General features: G+C 48.8%; 1 protein-coding gene across 2 annotated transcripts in view; it reads right to left on the reverse strand.

Annotated features, from left to right (window-relative positions):
* The window catches only part of EPAS1 (endothelial PAS domain protein 1), a 107,462-nt gene extending 87,781 nt beyond the window's left edge, over positions 1-19,681 (reverse strand). For both annotated transcript variants that reach the window (XM_010597282.3, XM_010597281.3), the window contains exon 1: positions 19,124-19,681. In XM_010597282.3, coding sequence (XP_010595584.1) covers positions 19,124-19,149 — 26 coding nt within the window. In that variant the 5' untranslated portion in view covers positions 19,150-19,681. The remainder of the gene's footprint in view (positions 1-19,123) is intronic.
* Between the last annotated feature and the right edge of the window lie 227 nt (positions 19,682-19,908).

Below are 19,908 nucleotides of genomic sequence, written 5' to 3' on the forward strand. Positions count from 1 at the left end.
GTCCTCCTTCCACATCCTGCTGTCCATCCAGCAGCATCGGCGAGCTGCCCCCGCACTGGGGCAGCCATTCAAGAGGCAAGGAAATATTATGCAAGAGCACAGGAAGCCAGAGGAGACAGGATTCTGGGCAGGCCTGGCAAGGAGTCTGTGTGAACTCCAGAGGACTCTGCTCGGCAGGGCAGAAGCCAGCAGAAAGCCTTCCCAGGGAGGCAAAGGAGAGCCTTCCACCCCATGTCTCCGGCCAGTGGGCGGCCATCCAGACCTAGACGTATCTGATGTAAGGCAGATGAACCCAAGTCCCAATATTTTTACTTTTTTGGCCCAGGTTCAAGGTGACTCCCCAACACTTACGTCCTGTGACTCAACTCTGTCCCCACCATCGCGCATGACTTCATTCAGTAATTTTCAAGTCTGGTCCTTTCGTGGCCATTGGTTTTCTAGCTCAGTCCTCTCTCTCATTGCTTCAAAGGATATAGTACTTTCAGGTTGCTTGTGTAAATCATCTCACCTCAGTACCAACCCTGAGCACCCCAGATATGTGTGTGTGTATTCACTCAGGTAAGAGTTATAGTGGTAATCACCCCTTCTTTGTAATAGTGTTTATATTTCCCAAGCTCCAATCTGATTGGCCGAGCAGAGATCCTAACACCCATCTGGCAGATGTAGAAACTGAGGCTCAGAGGGAATCAGTGACTTGTGAGATTGCAGTGTGATGGCATCAGAGTTGGTCCCCAGGTGTCCTAGTTAAGGGACAGACTGCCTAATTCTTCCCTGGCATCAGGAAATGGGAGACACTGCCCACCACCCCGTTAGCTGTCCCTTTGTGTAGAAACCCCCAGGCAGTCACACCTTGGCCCACTTCCTTTCCAGGGTGACTGCACTGCTGTCGTGGAAGTGAATTGGCCCCTTCTCTCTGAGCTTGGCACCATGGCCATGCCTAACAGTGACCCCCAAGTCTCTGTCCCCCTCCACTTTAACAGGTCCTCCTCTTGGAGAGATGGGAGATACAGAGGAGATGCTTCCTCCAAACCCCCACTGATCATCTTTGACTTCCTGTCTCCCTTCCCTAAGGGAACACTGCTGTGGATTGAATGGTACCCCCCAAAATGTGTACCAACTTGGCTAGGCATGAGTCCCAGTATTGTGTGGTTGTCCACCATTCTGTGATCTGATGTAATTTTCCTATGCGTTGTAAATCCTAACCTCTTTGATGTGAATGAAGCAGGATTAGAGGCAGTTATGCTAATGAGGCAGGACTCAATCTACAGGATTAGGTTCTATCTTGAATCACTCTCTTTTGGGATTTGAAAGAGAGAATCAAGCAGAGGGAAAGGGACCTCATACCGCCAAGAAAGAAACACCAGGAGTGTAGTGCATCCTTTGGACCCAGGGTCCCTGAGCTGAGAAGCTCCCAGACCAGGAGAAGACTGATGACAAGGACTTTCCTCTAGAGCCGACAGAGAGAGAGAAGGGTTTCCCCTGTAGCCAGTGTGTTGAATTTGGACTTATACCTTCCTGAACTGTGAGAGAATAAAATTCTGTTTGTTAAAGCCACCCGCTTGTGGCACTTCTGTTACAATGGTACTAGATGACTAAGATAAGCACCTACAAACAGGAATCAGGGCCAGACACCACCGAGCACCTGAAATCTACTTCACAGAGTTGGAACCCTACAAGAGATCTTTGAGCCCATCCTGTCTGGTTCCCACCTGTTAATCCATTTTACAGATGGAGAAACTAAGGCCCAGAAAGATTGCCCAGCTGATTAGACCTCTTCTTTCCTTCCCATCAAGCCACTGGCTCCCACCTCACATTCCAAAACCAAGGAATGCCACTAGACACAGAACAGTATACTTCCAGAGTAGAAAAGGCCTAGATGTGAGCGGAGGGATAGAAAGGGCCAGGCAGATGTGGGGCCGTGGTCCCAGGATCCCCGCTTTGCCCCTGGGGAGACAGGCAGCAGTCAGTCAGAAGCAGACAATGGTGTTTCAACATGCAGAGCCAGCCACGTAGGGAACAGCACCCACCCATCACTGCCTGGCCTGACGACTGGTAATTATGGCAAGACCTGCAGTGGCACTCTCCTGGGACTCTGTTGTGTATTTCCAGACGTCACCATACACAATGGCCCCTACTCGTCCGGTGTAAACACTGCCAAGTAAGACAAACAGTAACAGCGCCACAACAGAAAAATAAGGTGCCAAGAGAGACAGTGTGGGTCAGTGGATAAAGTCTGGGGATGGGAGTCTCTTAGCCTTGGCTCTGATGTACTCTGGCTTTGGGATCACAGTTTTGTGCCTCAGTTGTTTCATTTATAGGATGAAAATGACAACTGCTTTAATCCACTTCAAGAACGCTGGGAAGAAAATGAAGTACTGAACTTATATTCTTATATTAATATTCTCACAAGAATATTAATATAAGAAATGATGACTTTGAGGACAAAGACCTAGGAAACCTGAATATATTATACAATATAATACTATATTCTTACATTAATAAGAAATGACAACTTTGAGGACAAAGACCTAGCAACCCTGGATTAATTACTTCACTTAAATATTTAAGAAGCACCTAACATGTGCCAAGGAGCCCTGGTGTCACAGTGGTTAAAGCGATCAACTGCTAACCAAGTCAGCAATTTGAAACCACCAGCGGCTCCGTGGGAGAAAGACATGGCAGTCCGCTTCCATAAAGATTTACAGCCTTGGAAACCCTATGGAGTCACTATGATTTGGAATCGACTCATCAACAGTGGGTTTGGTTTTTGGTTTCTAATATGTGCCAGGCACAAAACACTGGGGATATGGTGGAGAACAAGTCATACAAGGTCTCTGCCCTCTTGGAGTACACTCACTAGAGGGAGAGGCAGAAAATAAGCAAAAAATAAATCACAACATGTGGGAAGTGTTGTTGAAAAAAAAAAAAAGGGAGACCAGGGATGGAGGTTAACTGAGGGAAGCCAGAAAAGGCTTCCCTGAGGTGACATTTAAGCTGAGACAATAAGGACAAGTCAGCTGGCCAGCCGTGGGGGTGTGGCTGAGGGAAGAGCAAGCTTAGGCACAAGAGGCATTAGGTGCCCCAGTGTCACAGATGATGATCTCAGGCCCACAGAAGTCCCGCAACCTGCCAAGGTCTTGCCATCAGCACATGGCAGAGCCAGGCTCTGAGCACCCAAAGCACCTTCCCATTGGTAGTAACACCAGGAGACCAGGCTATCTTCTAGGCGTCAGTATGCCCTCCTGTTTCCAGAGCCCCCAATATGCTGTCTGGTCCTTTAAAGGGTAAGTGATTTGCTCTGTGACCTTGGGCAGGTCACTTAGGCTTTTTGGGAGCCCACTATTAGATCTCGTTCTCACGAGGCAGCGAGCAGGACCTGAGCAGACGGAGTATAGAAACAGCCCTTTAGTTCCAGGGATTTGGGAGTCCTCAGTCCAAGGGTGAATTTCCATTCTTAACAGCACTGCAGCTGGCCTGAACCCTCTCCATCCCCATGGGTGAAGGACAAGCAGACCAGACATGAAAAGGGGCATATTAGAGGTCAGACCATTTATCAGGAGTCCTAGAAACCCTGGTGGTGTACTGGTTAAGGGCTACGGCTGCTAACCAAAAGGTCGGCAGTTCGAATCCACCAGGCACTCTACGGGGCCATTCTACTCTGTCCTATAGGGTCACTATGAGCTGGAATTGACTTGACAGCAGTGGGTTTTATTTTTTATTTTTTTGGTTTTGGAGGCTTCTTGGTTTATTGGTGTGACCAGATTTCCTCACATCTCAGGGTATGGCAAAACATAAGTCATACCCTAAAATCCTCGTTAGCAACAGCCCATAATCCTGAAGAGCCCAGGCAGGAGGAAATTTAAAGGCCTGAAAGCAAGTGTCTCCTTTTAGAGTCTTCTAAGGCTCCCTTCCAATTGTAGTCGAATCAGCTCGAGAGGTAATAATGGGCCTAATGGTTATATTACTAAGCTTGTTAACAGTGCCTTGAACATCTGTACTTTATACTTTTCAAAGGTCTCTCTTTTGAGATAATGGTTGCAAAAATAATTTTTAAAGTGTAATATGCTTTAAAAATGCATGGTTGCTGTCATGGATTGAAGTGTATTCCCCAAAAATATCTGTCACCTTTGGCTAGGCCATGATTCCCGGTATTGTGTGATTGTCCACCATTTTGTCATCTGATGTGATTTTCCTATCTCTATGATGTTAATGAAATGGGATTAGCAGCAGTTATGTTAATGAGGCAGGGCTCGATCTACAAGATTAGGTTGTGTTTTAAGCCAATCTCCTTGGAGATATAAAAGAGAGAAGTGAGCAGAGGGACATGGGGACCTCATACCACCAAGAAAGCAGCACCAGGAGCAGAGCACGTCCTTTGGACCCAGGGTTCCTGCACTGAGAAGCTCCTAGACCAGGGGAAGATTGATGACAAGGACCTTCCTCCAGGTCCAACAAAGAGAGAAAGGCTTCCCTGGAGCTGACTTCCCGAATTCGGACTTCTAGCCTCCTAGACTGTGAGAGAATAAACTTCTGTTTGTTGTAGCCACTTACTTGAGGTATTTCTGTTATAGCAGCACTAGATAACATAGACAGTTGTATTGAAACCCTGGCTCATTTCAACCTTATAGCAGTTAGTGTTTAGCCCCCTTTTAGCGATTGGAAGCATACAGAGAGGTGACATTACTTGCCCTAGGTCAGAGAAGAACCTGTAACAGTTTTTCAGACTCCTAGAAATCTTTGAGGGCTCCTCTGAGCCTCATGTGGAGGCAGGCTTTGCCAGGGACACAGAAGAATCTGGAAGCATTTACAATCTGCTTGGCAAGTCAAAGGCTAAAAACCATAGAACCCTTATGGTTATCCCCAACACTAATTTTGGAGGCAAAGGAATTCAAGTGGGTGAAAGTCCATCCCTCGCCAGAATAAACATGTGCTCTGCCTTGGCCTTTAGGACCTAACTCCAGGAGAATTAAGTTGCAGTTGTCACCCTTGTAATATTCTGGACCCATACAAGGAGCTATAGGTGGCCCAGAATCACAGGCTTATGAGGACCTGGTTATGGAAAATTGCTCCAAACATGCTCAGAAGGGAACGGCTCAGGAAAGAAGCAATCAACACTCACTGTCATCTCAGGCTCTTTCCACTTGGGTTCTCTGGTCACTGTGATTTCCCCAGGTCCTGAGCTGACCAGTAGTGACCACACGACTGCCAGTGTGCACAGGTCCCATCACCTCACTGACCAAGATGGGGAAAACAGTTTGTCCTAGGAGTTCAGCAGAGGCAACGCTAGAATTTTTCAAAAGGGCCTTTGACTTTGGAAAGGAAGAGAAAAGAAAATAACTACAAAGGAATGGGCATGGCTAAGTTCACAGGTCTAGTCAATGCCCAATGGCTGTCTAGTCACATACTAGCTTGGTTAGGACACCTTCCTGCTCCTCAATGAGCTCACCTGGTGTCATGAGGAGGTAGATGCTAGACTGAAATTTCTGGTCTCAGCTAGATTTGGGTAAACACCACTCTGTGGTGGAGAGAGTTTCTTAGGATGTCTCTGAGGTAGCTTCTCAGGGTTTGCCCAAGGCTGCAGACAATCCCTAGGTTTGAGCTGGGCTGCACTGGCTCTGTAGCTCTCTGGAGCCTGCAGTCCACATGAGGAAGGCTACCCTCCACTTGGCTCTGGAAAGCCCTTCCAGGCCTCAGGCCCTATGCTCAGAGTCGGCATTTAAATGATCGCTAGTCCCTGGGTCCCTGGGTCCCTGGGTGGTGCAAACGGTTAAATGCTTGACTACTAGCAGTTAGATCCCACCCAGAGGTGCCTTGGAAAACAGGCCTGGCAATCTGCTTTTGAAAAGGCACAGTCTTGAAAGCCTAAAGAGGCAGCTCCTGATAGTGCCCTTGTAAGCGACTGCTGAGTGAACCACTGAATAAACCAATCGCGTCTGGGCTGGGCAGCAGTTTCTCATTCCTGCAGCCATTTACTAATTACTGAAGGGATGCAAAAGGAGTAAGAGACAAGGCATGCAGCTGTCATCACGAGGTTAAGTTTCAAGCCAAGCACTTCCAGAATATGCAGGCTCCATTGAGGTGCCCCTGGACAGGAGAAGCTGAAACGACTTGGACGAGACTAGCTTGGCCCTTGCAGGTCCCTCATAAGGGATCTTCTCCAGTGATTCAGGATCTGTGGCCAATGCCCTGCCCACAAGTATTCAGCCATGACCTTCAGTGTTTCTAAATACCTCCAAGGGAAAGGTTAGACCTGCTGGGGAGGAAAAAACCATGAGATTCCTCCTGCCCCAGCTTCTGTACCTGGGTGACTCCAGAAATACAGCTCCTTTCTTTTCTCTTCTGGCAGCATCCACCCAAGAACATCAGAACTAGGGTGAGGGATGTCGTGGCAGCATCACAGGAAGGGGCAGAGTCAAGGAACAGCTCAGCTACAGCGCTCTCTGCAGGGCATGCATCGACAGCTATTGGTAGAGACTGACAACAGGGATGGACTTACTGGATTTCAGTGCCTCCTTCCCTACCGATAGTGAGGTATTGATGTGATTGTCCTGTCTTTCTACAATGATCAGGCTCAAAAATCTAGAATCTGGAATGAGAATGGGCAAGGAGGAATAGAATTAAAGACCTTATCAAACCATCAAGGGGGACAAACACTTTGCCACCAAAAGCAGAGCATGGGGATGAAGGTCACTGAAGAACCTGAAGGAAGCAATTTTAGGATATACAGGCTGCCCCCTAACAGCTCCCACTCTGCAAACAGGGAGGTTCTTATACGGTATTGATTACCCTGACAGGTGGTACAGGCCAAAAACAAATGCATTCCAGAGCGATCTGTACACATACACTGATGGCTGATCTCCTACAGGATATGTGGGGACATTTCAGCCTTTGAGACCATTATGGAAGACAATCATGGCCTCCCCTAACCATCCGTCAGTGCTCACACTCAAGATAAACTCATGGTTGGAGGGATGATGAAGATGGCCTGAGCCGACCCTTCATGCCACACGAATTCCCAAGAGAGGCATGCTCTGTCGATGTGGCCCCAAGGCAGCTGAAGATTACATCATAACATGACTCAGGGAGGACTGTCTCTAAACTTCCCAATGCCAGCCCAGACCTGGTCCTCATCTCCCATCTGCTATCAGAGCTCTGGTTCAGCTCTGGAAGGAGCCAGCTCACTAGCCCTGGCCTGCATATCCTAGTGTTTCCTGATTCATGTTTTACTCATGTGTTACCCTCACCTGGAATGCCCCAGACCTACCTGCCTAGCCAAGTTCTACCTAATCTTCAAGACCTAGATTTTTATGCTCCTCCGTAGTATCTCCCTCTAATCTATGCTTATTGCTTTCCTTTCTAACTATCCACAACGTGCAGGATCTATTTACCCTTATTCACTCTCACACTTCATTACTAATAATTTTCTACTGTTTTCTCAATGTTTGATGTGAGCTAATTTTAACTTCCTAACAAGATGACAACATCTTAAAGACAGGGCTAGGACATCCACTAACATAAACATCTTACACTGCATAAACAAAATCATTTTTGGAATGCCTTGACTCTCTGATTAGACTTTAAGCCCCCTGAGAACGGGATCTATCCAACGCCTCTTTGTAACCTCACTGCCTAGCAATGGTGCCTGAATTTAGTAGGTAACTGAGAAATGTTCACACATAGTGATGATGCCGGCATACCTGCAAGCCTCACTAGATGCCTGGTGGAACTCCAATGAAGATAGGTTACGTTGATCTGAGCAAAAGGTTTCTGCCTTTGTCTTCAACCCTTCGACACTAAGCTCCCAGTTCCTAGTGCTGACAGAATTACTCAATCTATAAGCTTGAGCGCCTCAGTGTGGACCTCTGTTCTGGGTGCCGTGGGAAAAGAGAAGATGACTTGGTCTCTGTTCTTAAAGGGCTTGCCACCTAAGTGGTGATCAGGGACAAGCACACACACACACACTCAAAATCTAACTGTAGAATCACCATACAAATAATATAGCACAGACTGAAGACCGGGGCTGATCAGTGTGCAAATAATCAGAGAAGTCTACCCAGGGAAGAGGGCTTCTGAGCTGAGAGCTGGTACCCCTGGCACTCAACTTTCCCACCTGGATTTTTAAATTTTGGATTAAGCTGGGGTATTCTGTTATGTAGCTGGGATTGCTTCATGCAGGGCTGACTTAGTATTACTCTGCTGTTTTACATTTGACACAAAATCATACATCAACAAGACCTACCTGTGGTACCCCTAATTTTTTCCTTTTTTTTTTTTTTTTTTAAAGAAAGTGATTAACAGGCTCCAATCTACTTGAATGTGAAAAGTGGAACCAAAGAGGCAGATTTTCCACGTGATCCAAACGACATCTTCAAAGCTGTATGATTTTTTTTTTCAAACTACATAAGCATGATTTCAGAGCCCAAAACAATAGAAGGTATTACACGCATATCATAAAATTAGATATCCCTGCCCCTGAGCAACATGTAATCGTGTTGAGAAGACAAGAAGACATAAAAAGTCATTAGATAACAAGGAAATATAATCAGGCTCTTTGGCAAACATACCCAAGAGTTAGAAATGACTGGAGGGGGAGGTGCCAGCATGGGAATTACTACGGAGGCCTTGTACAAGCTGGGGAGCGTAGGCTCATGCTAGGGAAGTGGGAGATATTTGAGCCGGAAAAAGGGGAAAGAACATTCAAGGTGGAGGGAGTAGCCTGAGCACGCCTGTTTTTGATAGTTGCCGTTGAGTTGGCTCTGACTCATGGCGACTTTATGTGTAACAGAATAAAACATTGCCTGGTCTTGTGACTATGAACATGGAAATGGATCCTGGGACACTGGGTAAGCAACGCTTTGTAGCAGAGGAGTGGGTTTGCATATTTGGAGCTCATGGGGTATGTTGGATGACAGCAAATGGGGTGGAGTCCCTTGTGATCGGTGAAGTTTACCCCTACTGCCACGCTGGCTACCCTCAAATGCTGCAAAGCCCTGGCTTGGGAAGAGAATTGGGCCAAGAATCCATGTCTTCATTCAGGTTCTGAGAGTGCGTAGCCGATCCTTAAGCGAAATACCCAAATTCACACACAAGCAAAAACATTCCCCCCTCTGAAGACTTTCCTGCCCCACAGACAAGGCAACCCTGCCAAGGATGTCTAAACTAGGGGCAGTATCAGCACCACGCAAAGCCTCTTCTGAGACTGTAGGAAGGCTATTTTAGCAACCAAGGCTGCTTCCCAGTGAGGCAGACAGCAGGGAACTGGGCCCGTGCACTGATTTCTTAGAACGCCAGAAGACTCAGGACAGTGGGGGGCTCCCACAGTGGACTAGGTTTTCCCCCTGACTTCTTCACCACGCCAAAGGACCTCCCCAAATGAAAGGGGCATATCAGCTGGGCCAGCACATGCAGGGTGACAGAAAAGAAGCCAAAAAAACCAGGGAGGGCCTCAGCTCCCATGCCCCAGCCCCCAAGAGCACCCCCAAGTTCCTGGTTTAGAAGAAAAGAGGCTCCAACTAGCAGGGCGATATGGTTACATTTATAGAAGCTCCCTTGTCCCCAGCAAAATGTGACCTTCATACTTTCCTTATCTTCATATCTGGGTAAACATTTGTTATGCAAGCACACAAATAAAGTTCTAAAGGTGAAATGTGGTGTGTCCGGTAACACCATGCTGCTCCCAGCCCAGGCACCAGAAGGCCCTCTTGGCTCTGCCGTTGACTCTTCGCTCCCTTTACCCTGGGCACCAAAATTAGCTTCATCGACCTCAGCCAGTGCTGGGGGGGACGCTGCCATTCTAAAATAGCATCTGAGAGCTCTTGGAAACACAGGAGAGAAATACAAGGGTACAGTGATTTTCAGAAACTCACAACAAAAGCAATTTATGTTACTATAAATCACATATACATGAAATGAGCATTATCAAGATTCCCTGTGGAGTCTTTAGATATTCTTCTAGCTCCCTGAATTCCCCCACAGGGCATATTTTACATATTCAAGTTTATTCTATAAAGCACAACTGCTTTTATTCAGAAGAAGGCGTGTACAGGTCATACGTTCTTCATAAGAAGAGTAGGTACTGAACGGCCTGTGCCTTAAACCCAAATGTCACCTTATAACTTGCACAGCGCTGCTGTTTCTAGAATACTCTCTAAAAACGCCATTTGTCCCATGTCCCCATATACTCGACCATCCAGATTTGACTTTTTTTTTAATTCACTTTGAAATTCAGAAACAAAGATTTTCAAACAGCCTCTTACGAGCATACTTTTCTGTCTTTTCCACATGGAATTCATAAACAACGCCAAGCAGCAACTGATTTGTGTGTGTGTGTGTGTGCATGCGTACACGTGTGCTTAAAAAGCCACTCTTTCTTGCAATTGTGCGGGATGTGTTTTTCCAGAACAATCTTTCTCAATATTCCAAAGTGCCCCAGCAGCAGGAAGTGGTAAAGGTAGGAAAGAGGCCTGTAATATTTGCAGTAATTACTCATTAGTGATGCGAACAGCTAACACTGACGTTTGAGTCACTGTCTTTGTATTCTTGGCTCATTACCTTGTCCCAGAAGCCTAGGTGGTACATAGGGTCTGGGTCCACTTCTCTGGTTTCACTTTGGACACTGTGGTTTGCTCCTTTCAGCAAATCAATTTCCCAAACGTAAAATTAGGATCATGTGTTGCCCTCTTCCCCCACCACCACCTGAGCAGTCAGGATAAAGCTTACACAACAGGGTGACAGCATGAAAACTTTCTATCAAGTGTAAAATACACATAGCTGTTAACACAAATACAACTTCGAGAGACAGGAGTGGGAGGACCAGGGAGCATCGTCTGGCTAGACACCTAGTGCAATGCTTCAAACGATTATTGCCAGAAACAAATCATACACTTTAACTGCTATGTTTTAAACGCTTTCTAAAATGCTTCTCAACTTGCTCCGATTGAGCTCACGTGCCCTCTTAGCAAACTACCGAATCCCCGCAGCCATATGTCAACATTTGAGACCTTGGACTAGAAATTAGAGCAAAAGAACCGACTAAAGTTGTTAGAAAGTTGATTAACTTCTAAGGAGAATGATATGGCCTGTACCCCAGTATTTGCGGGCAGCCAACATTTTTTTTTTTTTTTAGTGGGGGGTTACCTCTAACACCGAAATCATGAGCGCGAATAATACTTCCATTTTCCCACCCATGTGTTTTATCACTCATCTGTTCTGATTCCCAGCACCTAACCCTAGGTTTGACTTTTCTTAATTGGAGGGAGTTCTGGGGATGGGACGCAGGAAGTTGCTGGGCCAGATGAGAGTCCTATCGGTCCACCTGAATAATAGGTAAGGCTTTCCAGAACCCGGAAAATGTCTGGCAGGTGCAGGGCAACTGAATATTTTTAAAATGGAGTCATTTTCTTTACTGACAATCTGAGTGTTTCTTTCTGACATATCACGCCGCAAAAGAAAAGGGTCTGCTTTCCAGCACCACTCTCTTGCACAGAAATGACTTGTAACTTTAAAACTGAAGAATCTTTCCAAGGGGTGGATAGCAACAGGTGAAGCTCTGGGTGGTGATGTTATATAATAAGCGTTTTGCGTATGAGTAGCCTCTAGAAACAGCCTAGGGCAGTCAAGCAAACCAGTATTTCTTGAGAAATTAGAAAAAAACAAGGCCACTTAGGAGCAGATAACATTCTGGTCCGTTCCTCACCTGATGCCTCAGCTCCAGTGATCTCAAAGGGCCCTACCCTCTTCTTGACTTCATGCTTTCAGATCAGTTCTGTGGATTTCAACAGCAGGACCAGACAACTGGCGCCAAATTACACCCAACCTCTGCTTGAAAACTGCAAATGCTGTAAGTGGCAAGTACCCATGGATGGCCACCACAGGTACAGGGACATGCAACTGCCAACATGGCTGGCTTTCCTCTGTGCTATGCGTTGGTACAATTACGCCTTGCAGCACTGGGGACACTCAAGCAGCCCCTTGAGGTGCCCAGTGCAGAGGCCAATGGTACGGTGGTCGTGAAAGCCCAGGACTCATCAGGGAAAGGGTTCTATAAAAATGCAACATATTTTTATTGCAACGATCATGGCTGTTCTTCATCCCCCCATTCATTCTTTCCTTCCTGTGCTCGCAATTTCAAAAGATCAAAAGAGCCAAAGGAAGTCCTGTGCATCTTGATTTGGGGACGGTCCTTCAGGAGCCACAGAGGAAGAGCTTATAAGAGCTTCTTCTGTACAATGGAATATGAAGGCTAATGTAACTATTGAAGTTTTCCCAGTAGTTAAGGGTGGGAGGTGGAGCACCTTGAACTTCTGGGGCCGGTAAAGCACTGCCTCCTGTCAGTTGAGGAAAATCCGTGAAAAATAAATTCCAGGACCTCCAAATCCACCCTTCAGATCTTGAATCCCTGTCTGCTGGTGAGGTTTAATACAAGTGATGAGTCACACAAGAGAAAAGTAATCACAATCAGTATAAATACAACAAGAACAAAAGCAATTATCATTTATATGGTGCTTACCACGAGTCAGGCATGGCATTAAATGCTTTACAGACATCCTAGATCAGGTAGGTGGTATATGGAACAATGGATACGAAGATTTACGCTAGAGACACTTGGCCCAGTTTGAATCCCAGCTCTGCCCACGCCACCTACTCTATGACCTTGGACAGTTAACCTTTCTGTATTTCACCTTTCCCATGAGTGAAATGGGGATGATAGCAGGGCTTATCTCACAGGATTGCAGAGGACTAAAAGACCAGAAGAACTAGATGGTGCCCAGCTACCACTACCAACCGCTCTGATTGAGATCACAGTAGCAGGTCCCGGACACGGTGAGAGAAAATTGTAGAACAAAATTCAAATTCATAAAAAGGACCACACTTACTGGTCTGATAGAAACTGGCGGAATTCCTGAGACCATGGTCCTTAGACACCCTTCAAACCTGGAACTGAACCCACTCCCAGAGATCACTTTTCAACCAAACAATAGGCAGGCCTATGAACTGAACAATAACTCTCGTAAGGAATGTGCTCCTTGGAACGATCAACCATACGTGACCAAAAGGGGAGCTTTTGCCCCAAAACAAGATTTAGAAGGCAGGAGTGTCAGGAAAGACGGGCAAATGGAAACAGGGAACCCAGGGAGGAAGTGGGTAGAGTGCTGTCACATTGAGGGGATTGCGCACTAACGTCCCAAAACAAACCGTGTATAAACTGTTGAATGGAAAACTAATTTGCTCTGCAAACCTGCACCCAAACCACAATACAATGTTCGAAAAAAGAACAAAAAAGAACGAGGTACTCCATGTAAAATTCTGAGAACAGTGCTGGCACGTGATGAGATGAAGTGTTCAGTTTTTTGGTTTTTGCCCCACTTTGTATACGATTTCTATTAAGGACACACACATTCCCAGTGCATAAAAGGACCTCCAAAGAACTGTTGGAAGATGAGGGAAAATGTGAAAACATTTTCACAGCTGCTTTAAGACATTAACAAATACGAATCATACCAGAACTAATCCTGGGCAGGTCTCTCGGTCCCCATTCCTTCCACCGCTGAGGGCAGACAGGTGGACAGACAGGCCTGCCAGGTACAGGTTAAGGCTAAGCTGCACCAAAGAATCTTTGCTGGATGTTCATACCAACCTCCTCCCACCATTTTAAGACAGCCAAGTGCTGACCCTTGACAGCAAAATGCAGGAACTGCCTGGGACCTGAACGGACACAAGAATCCTGAGACGTAAGGCAGTCACAGAATCAAACAAAGAGCAAGGGCTCACCTTTTCCAGATTCCAGGACCTCTGAAAGCCTATTGAGAGCTGAATAGACTTTCGTCAGAAAAAACGCCTCTGGACACAACACCTTGCACCCAGCTTCAGAGGCTCACAGACCATGCCCTGGCTCCCGCCTTCATCAGCCCCAGGTTGAGAAGTCCAATCTCCACTCTTGGCCTTCCTGGAGTCAGAGCCCTCTCCACTGTCCTCAGTGGGACCAGAAACCCCTTTATATCCATCACTCATGGAGGCCTATTAGACTCCTTCCTTCATGGCCCTCCCCTAAAGTGAGTGTGCAGAGAAAACATTCAACCTTTCTGCCTATGGGGCCAAAGTTCCCAACAGGGAATATTCCTGAACTCTCCACTTTTTCTTTACTCTCATTGCCCACCCAAATACTGACGACCCCATTTGACCTGCCCCTGGAGCCCGTCTTTAGGCTGGTGGTCAGTGCCTACCCTCTGATTCCAGGGACATGAACCGATTCTCCACCTGCAAACACACACAGGCTCTTAAATACTTGTGTGTATGCCTTTATGGCCTGAAATGTCACTCCAATCTTCAGCTTCAGAGGATCTGGTCCCTACAGAAGAGTCACATGTGAGCTGCCAGCTATCTACAACTTTAATAAGCTTCCATATGTGTCCATTTTTTCCCAGTCTCACTAAACAATTAAAAACAAGAACCACACTTTCCATCTTAGTCTCCACATCAGCATTTATCCAAAGCAGGTAGTAGGAGCTCAACACACATTTGTTGGCGAGTCGATTTACATCCTGGTGTGACTATCTGAGAGGTGGTTTTCATCATGAGAATAAGCCCCATGGCATGGAGGGGGAGGGGCATAAAGAGTATCAATCAGGAGGCCTGGGAGCAAACATTGCTAATGTTACATTGGCCGACAACTGATGTGTTACAACCTACTAGTGATGGCCAGTCCTAAAAGCCACCTGGCAGATTCAGTAGGCTATAATGAAGAGAAACAGAACTGGGGAAGATACAAAAAAAAAATGCAAATATTACAAGATGGAATAGATTTTTCTGGCAAGTGGGAAAGCCTAAATCTTGAGATAATTAGTGACACCAAGTATTTTCAAATGTATTGGGATAAAATCCTGGAGTAGTACGAATTACCAAATGGGTTCCTTCCATTTCTAAGCACTTTACACAATAGATTGATTCCTACAAGGCTGGGAATCACTCCCCACATTCTCAAGTAGATAAACTGCTTTGGTCTCACAGTTTTCCCTCCTAGTGAAAATGCCCATTCACCCCAGTACAGGAGGAATCCGTCTGGTAGCTGCTTGAATGACTCTGCTGACGGGGAGTTCTCTACTTCACAAAGCAATCTGCTCCACTGGGGAACAGTCCTTGTATTGGTTTTGCTTAATGACGTCCACCTATATATGTAATTTTTTTTTTCTAAATGAAATCACACTTCCCAAAATTTACAGGCATTGGGGCCAGCACCAACTTGGCTTCCTTTTTGCCAGAACAAGCAGAATCACTCCTACTGCTACCTGGAGTCTTTTATAATTATCGAAAAACCAAATCCTTTTCTACAAGGTTCAATGGTTTGGGGGCAGCTTTAACCCTCTAAAAATCATCCTCCCTGTGTAGAGGCATTTTAGGACTGGGGGTACTATTTTGTGAATGATAGGAAAAGGCATACCTAATGGAAAGTAATGAAGGAGCGAGGTTTGGATTCTAACCAGCCACTAGCTTCCCTTGTGACTGGAGAAGTCACTTAACCTCTTATCCGCAAAGAGAGGCGTTGGGAGAGACTACTTCTACCGTTCCTTATAAACTAATTCTAAGCTCTCCATCAGCAATGTGGGGCGGCGGGGGCAGGGGAGGGTGTGGGGAACAAAACAAAAAACTGAAGCCACAGTGTTTTTCTGAACTTCATGGAAGCTGGATGGATTGAATTTTAAATACTGGAGCCTATATTACATCAATTCCGTATCATCCCGTATAGTAATGCAATGCAAACAGGTTGCACTGAAGAAATATTTATAGAAAATACGTTTACACTGAGAAAACACTGTGCAGTAATGTCCTCCCCTTCAGAACTGGAAAAGAGACGGACCTTGGTTTTATTTTCGCAGAGGAATCACGAAGCCCAGCAGGCAGGGGGAAAGAGAGACAGTTTCAAAACGTCAGATCCAGATGTCCCCAACTCCCCTTCCACAGTTGGCCCAGCACTAAGCAGTATAGGCCTTCCTGAAAGTGCTCCGAGCTGTCTGGCTTTGGGATGGACTTTGATCCCTGATTACGGAAGACCTCATTTACATTTACAGGAATATTCCGGAGCACCTGAGAACTTCCAGACTCTTTCATGCCCTTGGGAAGGACTGAGAAATTGTTTTATCAGGTGAGTCACCAGACACTTTCTAGCTGTTTGCAGAATCAGAACCCTGCCTGATTAGATGCTTCCACTTCACTCCTGATAGATCCATGCAGAAGGCGAGTGAAAGTCCTTCAAATTCTAACCACTGCGGATGTGATAAAGAACGCCCACGATCACCAAAACAGCATGTTGTGGTACCCTCCATCCAGGAAAGCCTGGCGGGGTAGTGATTAAGAACTACGGATGCTAACCTGGTGGTAGGGTGGTTAAGAGCTACCAGTTGCTCCTTGGAAACCCTATGGAGCATTTTTACTCTGTCCTATGGGGTCAGCTATGAGTCGGAGTTGACTCGATTGCAACGGGTTTGGTTTGGTTTGGATCAAGGCCAGCCAGCGTTTAGAAAGCAAGCTCTGTATTATTAAACATTAACATAGTTGGAATCGACCCTGCAGCAATGGGCTAGGGCTATCAGCACATGAACACTTTAGAACAAAATAATCCTGCCTGCTCTTATGGGCAATTAGAAGAAGTACTGCAAATGTTACTTGTATTTTAAATTTTGGGGAGAAATGGCCCTGTGGCCCAGAGGCAGAACCAGAATATAAATCTTTAAGAATGGGAGCATGTAATCAACAGGGAAGTGACACGGCACTTGTGAGACACTCCAGGAGAGCTAAGGACAACCACTTACACCACCCAGGAACCAAGGTATTAGTTCTCAGATTTTAATTACATCTCGGTCCCTCAAGGAGCCTGCAGCCAGTAAACAGAGCCAGACGCCAACAGTAAATCTCAAAACAATGAGCCCAACAGGAGCTGGACAACCCCACATGGGACTCTGGATGGTGAAGGGCACGCTGTTTGCCCTGCCATTCTGTGGCACCAAAATCTAGGCAAGTTGCTGAGACCATACTGTGTTGCCACCACCAGCTGGGCAGCACATACAGCTGCCTCATAGGCAACTTCGTGCAGTTCTTCCAGTGGTTCTTAAAGTGGCCACTGTCGAATAATTGGGAGTCAAATTACACAACCTTCTTCCTGCCCCCATTCCAGGTACCCCTACCTCTCTGCCTGTCTTCTAAATGAGGAGGCACTGCAGCTGGGTGTGTTGAAGTCAGCCCCCCACCCCCAGTTTTTTGCAACCATGCATATACAAAATAGCACAGAGCCCAGCTCTGAGCCTTGGGGGAGAAGCTGACATTTCACACATTTGTCAAGATTACCATCAGGCCCCGCTCTGAGATTGCGACATTAACCGATAGGCATCCCTGTTGTAAAATGTACAGTAAGTTCCCTCGCTGGCCCGGAGCCGAGAGTGCTGGCAGATGAGCTGACTATAACTTTTCTTTTTTGATTGTTCCTGTCATTATTACCGGCATTATTATGCTGGTGATATTGGTTTTACAAAATGCGTTGGAATCTTAAAGTCTCCTCCTTGCTTTGCTGCTCTCAAAAAGCACAGGACGCAGGGCTGCTCCGAGCACCTTGGGGTCACATCAACTGCCGCTTCAGGGCCCAGGGCGGCCGAGCCAGGAATCCCTCGACCGGCTCTGGTCTGGGGGCGCGGGAGTGACGCGAGAGAAGAAGGGAAGGGGATCAGCAGCCAGGAAGTGCGAGCTGGACTCAGATCCTTCCCTCTGGCGACCCAGGGGTGAAGGGCCCAGGCGCCCGGCCAGGAAGGGAGCGATTCGCTCCCGTTTGTCAAGTCCTTATCGGTGCCCCGAGGTGGGAACCACGGCTTTCGACCAGAGGATACACGGTTTCTGGCTCCGGTCCCGAAGTGGAAGTCGGAACAAGAGCAAATCAACTCAGGGACCGAGCACTCCGGGCCCCGTCTCAGGGTCAGCCACCCCGTCCCTTGGCGACTCAGCCCTTCCCATCTCTGCTCAACCTCGTGGGCGCCCTGGCCTCTGGTCCCCCGCGGCTCAGTCGGTTCTGCTCGCCGCGCGTTCGATTCCAGTCCACTGCAACCAAAGCCTAACAAGCGGCCGCCTAGTGTGCGTCTGGAAGCTTCAGCCCACCGGGGGTAGCACCAACGGAGACAGAAGTGGGAGACCAGGCGGCAACTCCGAGCTGCGCCCAAAGGCGCGCACGCATGCAGGCGAGGCCGTACCCAGTTGCGCGGCCCCGCCGAGCGCTCCTACCCTCGTCCGCAGAGGGCCGGACCGGGCCGGAAGCGGCCGGGAGGGGCGGGAGGGCAGCGATAGTTGGCCTGAGTTGCCTCTCACCCAGTGCCGAGAGTCTCCCGAGTCAGGCGGACGGATTGTAGCTGCCCTTCTCTGCCCTCTTGGGAAAGGGACAGCGGGACCTGCCGGGGGCGCCCAGGGTCGCCATCCCTTCCCTGTACACCAAGATACCTGCCCCCCGCGGGACAACACTGGCCACTACCCACTCTGGCGGAGTCAAGGTGTGGGGTGGGGGAAGGGGCTTCGCCAAGCTTCTGCGAGGTCTGAAGCCCCGGTGCGGGGGTCTTTGCTGCGTCCCTGCCTCTCCGAGGGGGCGCGTCCAGCGCCGCGCTCCGCCTCCGGCCCCTTGCCAATTTAGGGCGCAGCGTGGGCATAGGAGCTCATTTAGAGGGACCCAAAGGGTCCCGAGAAACAGAAAGGAGTGGATGCTGCCCGCGACTGCGAGATGTGGGCAAGTCGAGGGCACCAACTCATAAAAACCTTTCTACATGCCGGCCGCGGTGGTTTAGTGCGGGGGACCAGGAGACTTTGGAGGGCACCGCAGGAGTGCCTCTGTCCTTCAGGGCCTCCTCCCTCGGCTTCCTGGCCTTTTTGCATGCCTGGACCCCCGGTTCCTCCGGGCCCCAGAACTCTCCACGGCGAAGCCTCAGCTCCGCATACCCAGACAGGGCACCTGCTCTCCCCCTCCAAACCCTCCAAACTAATCCCTGGGCCGCGAAGACCTCGCCACACTCCTCTCCCAACCTCGCTCGGTCGCGCCGGCCTCGCGCAGCCCGGCCGTCCCCACGAACCAGCTCCCTCGGTGGCTTGGACGTCCGTTTACCTTTTCTTTTCCTTGTCAGCTGTCATTGTCGCTGTGGCCCCTTGAGACGCCGAGCACCTGGGTCACTCCGCTGCTGGCGGCTGCAGCCGCTGCCTGCGCTGTGGCTCTCGCTCGCTTCCTGAGGCCCGGGCGGGGGGAAAAAGTCCTAAGTGCTCGCAGGTCCCGAGCGCCCCGCACAGTCAGGTGGCAGTTTGCGGCCGGCTGGCTAGGTGCGGGGGTGGGGGGTGGAGAAAGGTGACGCGGAGGAACCTGCAAGGGGAGGCGGGGTCGGGGAAAGGAGTAGGAGGAGGTTGTCAAAGGCGAAAGGAGAGCCGCGAGAGGGGAACCAAAGTTCCTTTTTCCCTTGAAGAGGAGTCACTTTTCTAGGTTTTCAAAAAAAAGAAGTCGCTCGAACGACGAGAGTCCGAAGGAGTCCGGGTCGGGCGGGCGCGGCTGCTGAGATGACCATACAGTCTCAGGACACTGCCGAGGATTGTACGGCCGCCTCAGAGAGCTGGGCGGGAGCGCGGCGGGCGCCGGAGCTGTGCAGCGGGCCGCTCCCGAATGTCCGGCTCCGCGGGCTGCCCGCCCACTTTAAAAACTCCGGCGGCCGGCGCGGGGGAGGGCGCCGGGGCGCGGGCGCGGGGCCGGGGGCGGTGCGCGCCACCAGGCCCCGCCCCGCCGGCCGCCCGCGCCGCGCACCGGGCAGCCCACTGCGTCCGGGCCAATGGGGACGCGCGGCCGCAGCCTCTGCCCTGACCTCGGCCCGCCCCCTGCCCCGGCGCTGCGCTCCGCTCCGGCCCGCG

The sequence above is a fragment of the Loxodonta africana genome, chromosome 26, assembly GCF_030014295.1.
Source record: "Loxodonta africana isolate mLoxAfr1 chromosome 26, mLoxAfr1.hap2, whole genome shotgun sequence".
NCBI lineage: Eukaryota > Metazoa > Chordata > Mammalia > Proboscidea > Elephantidae > Loxodonta > Loxodonta africana.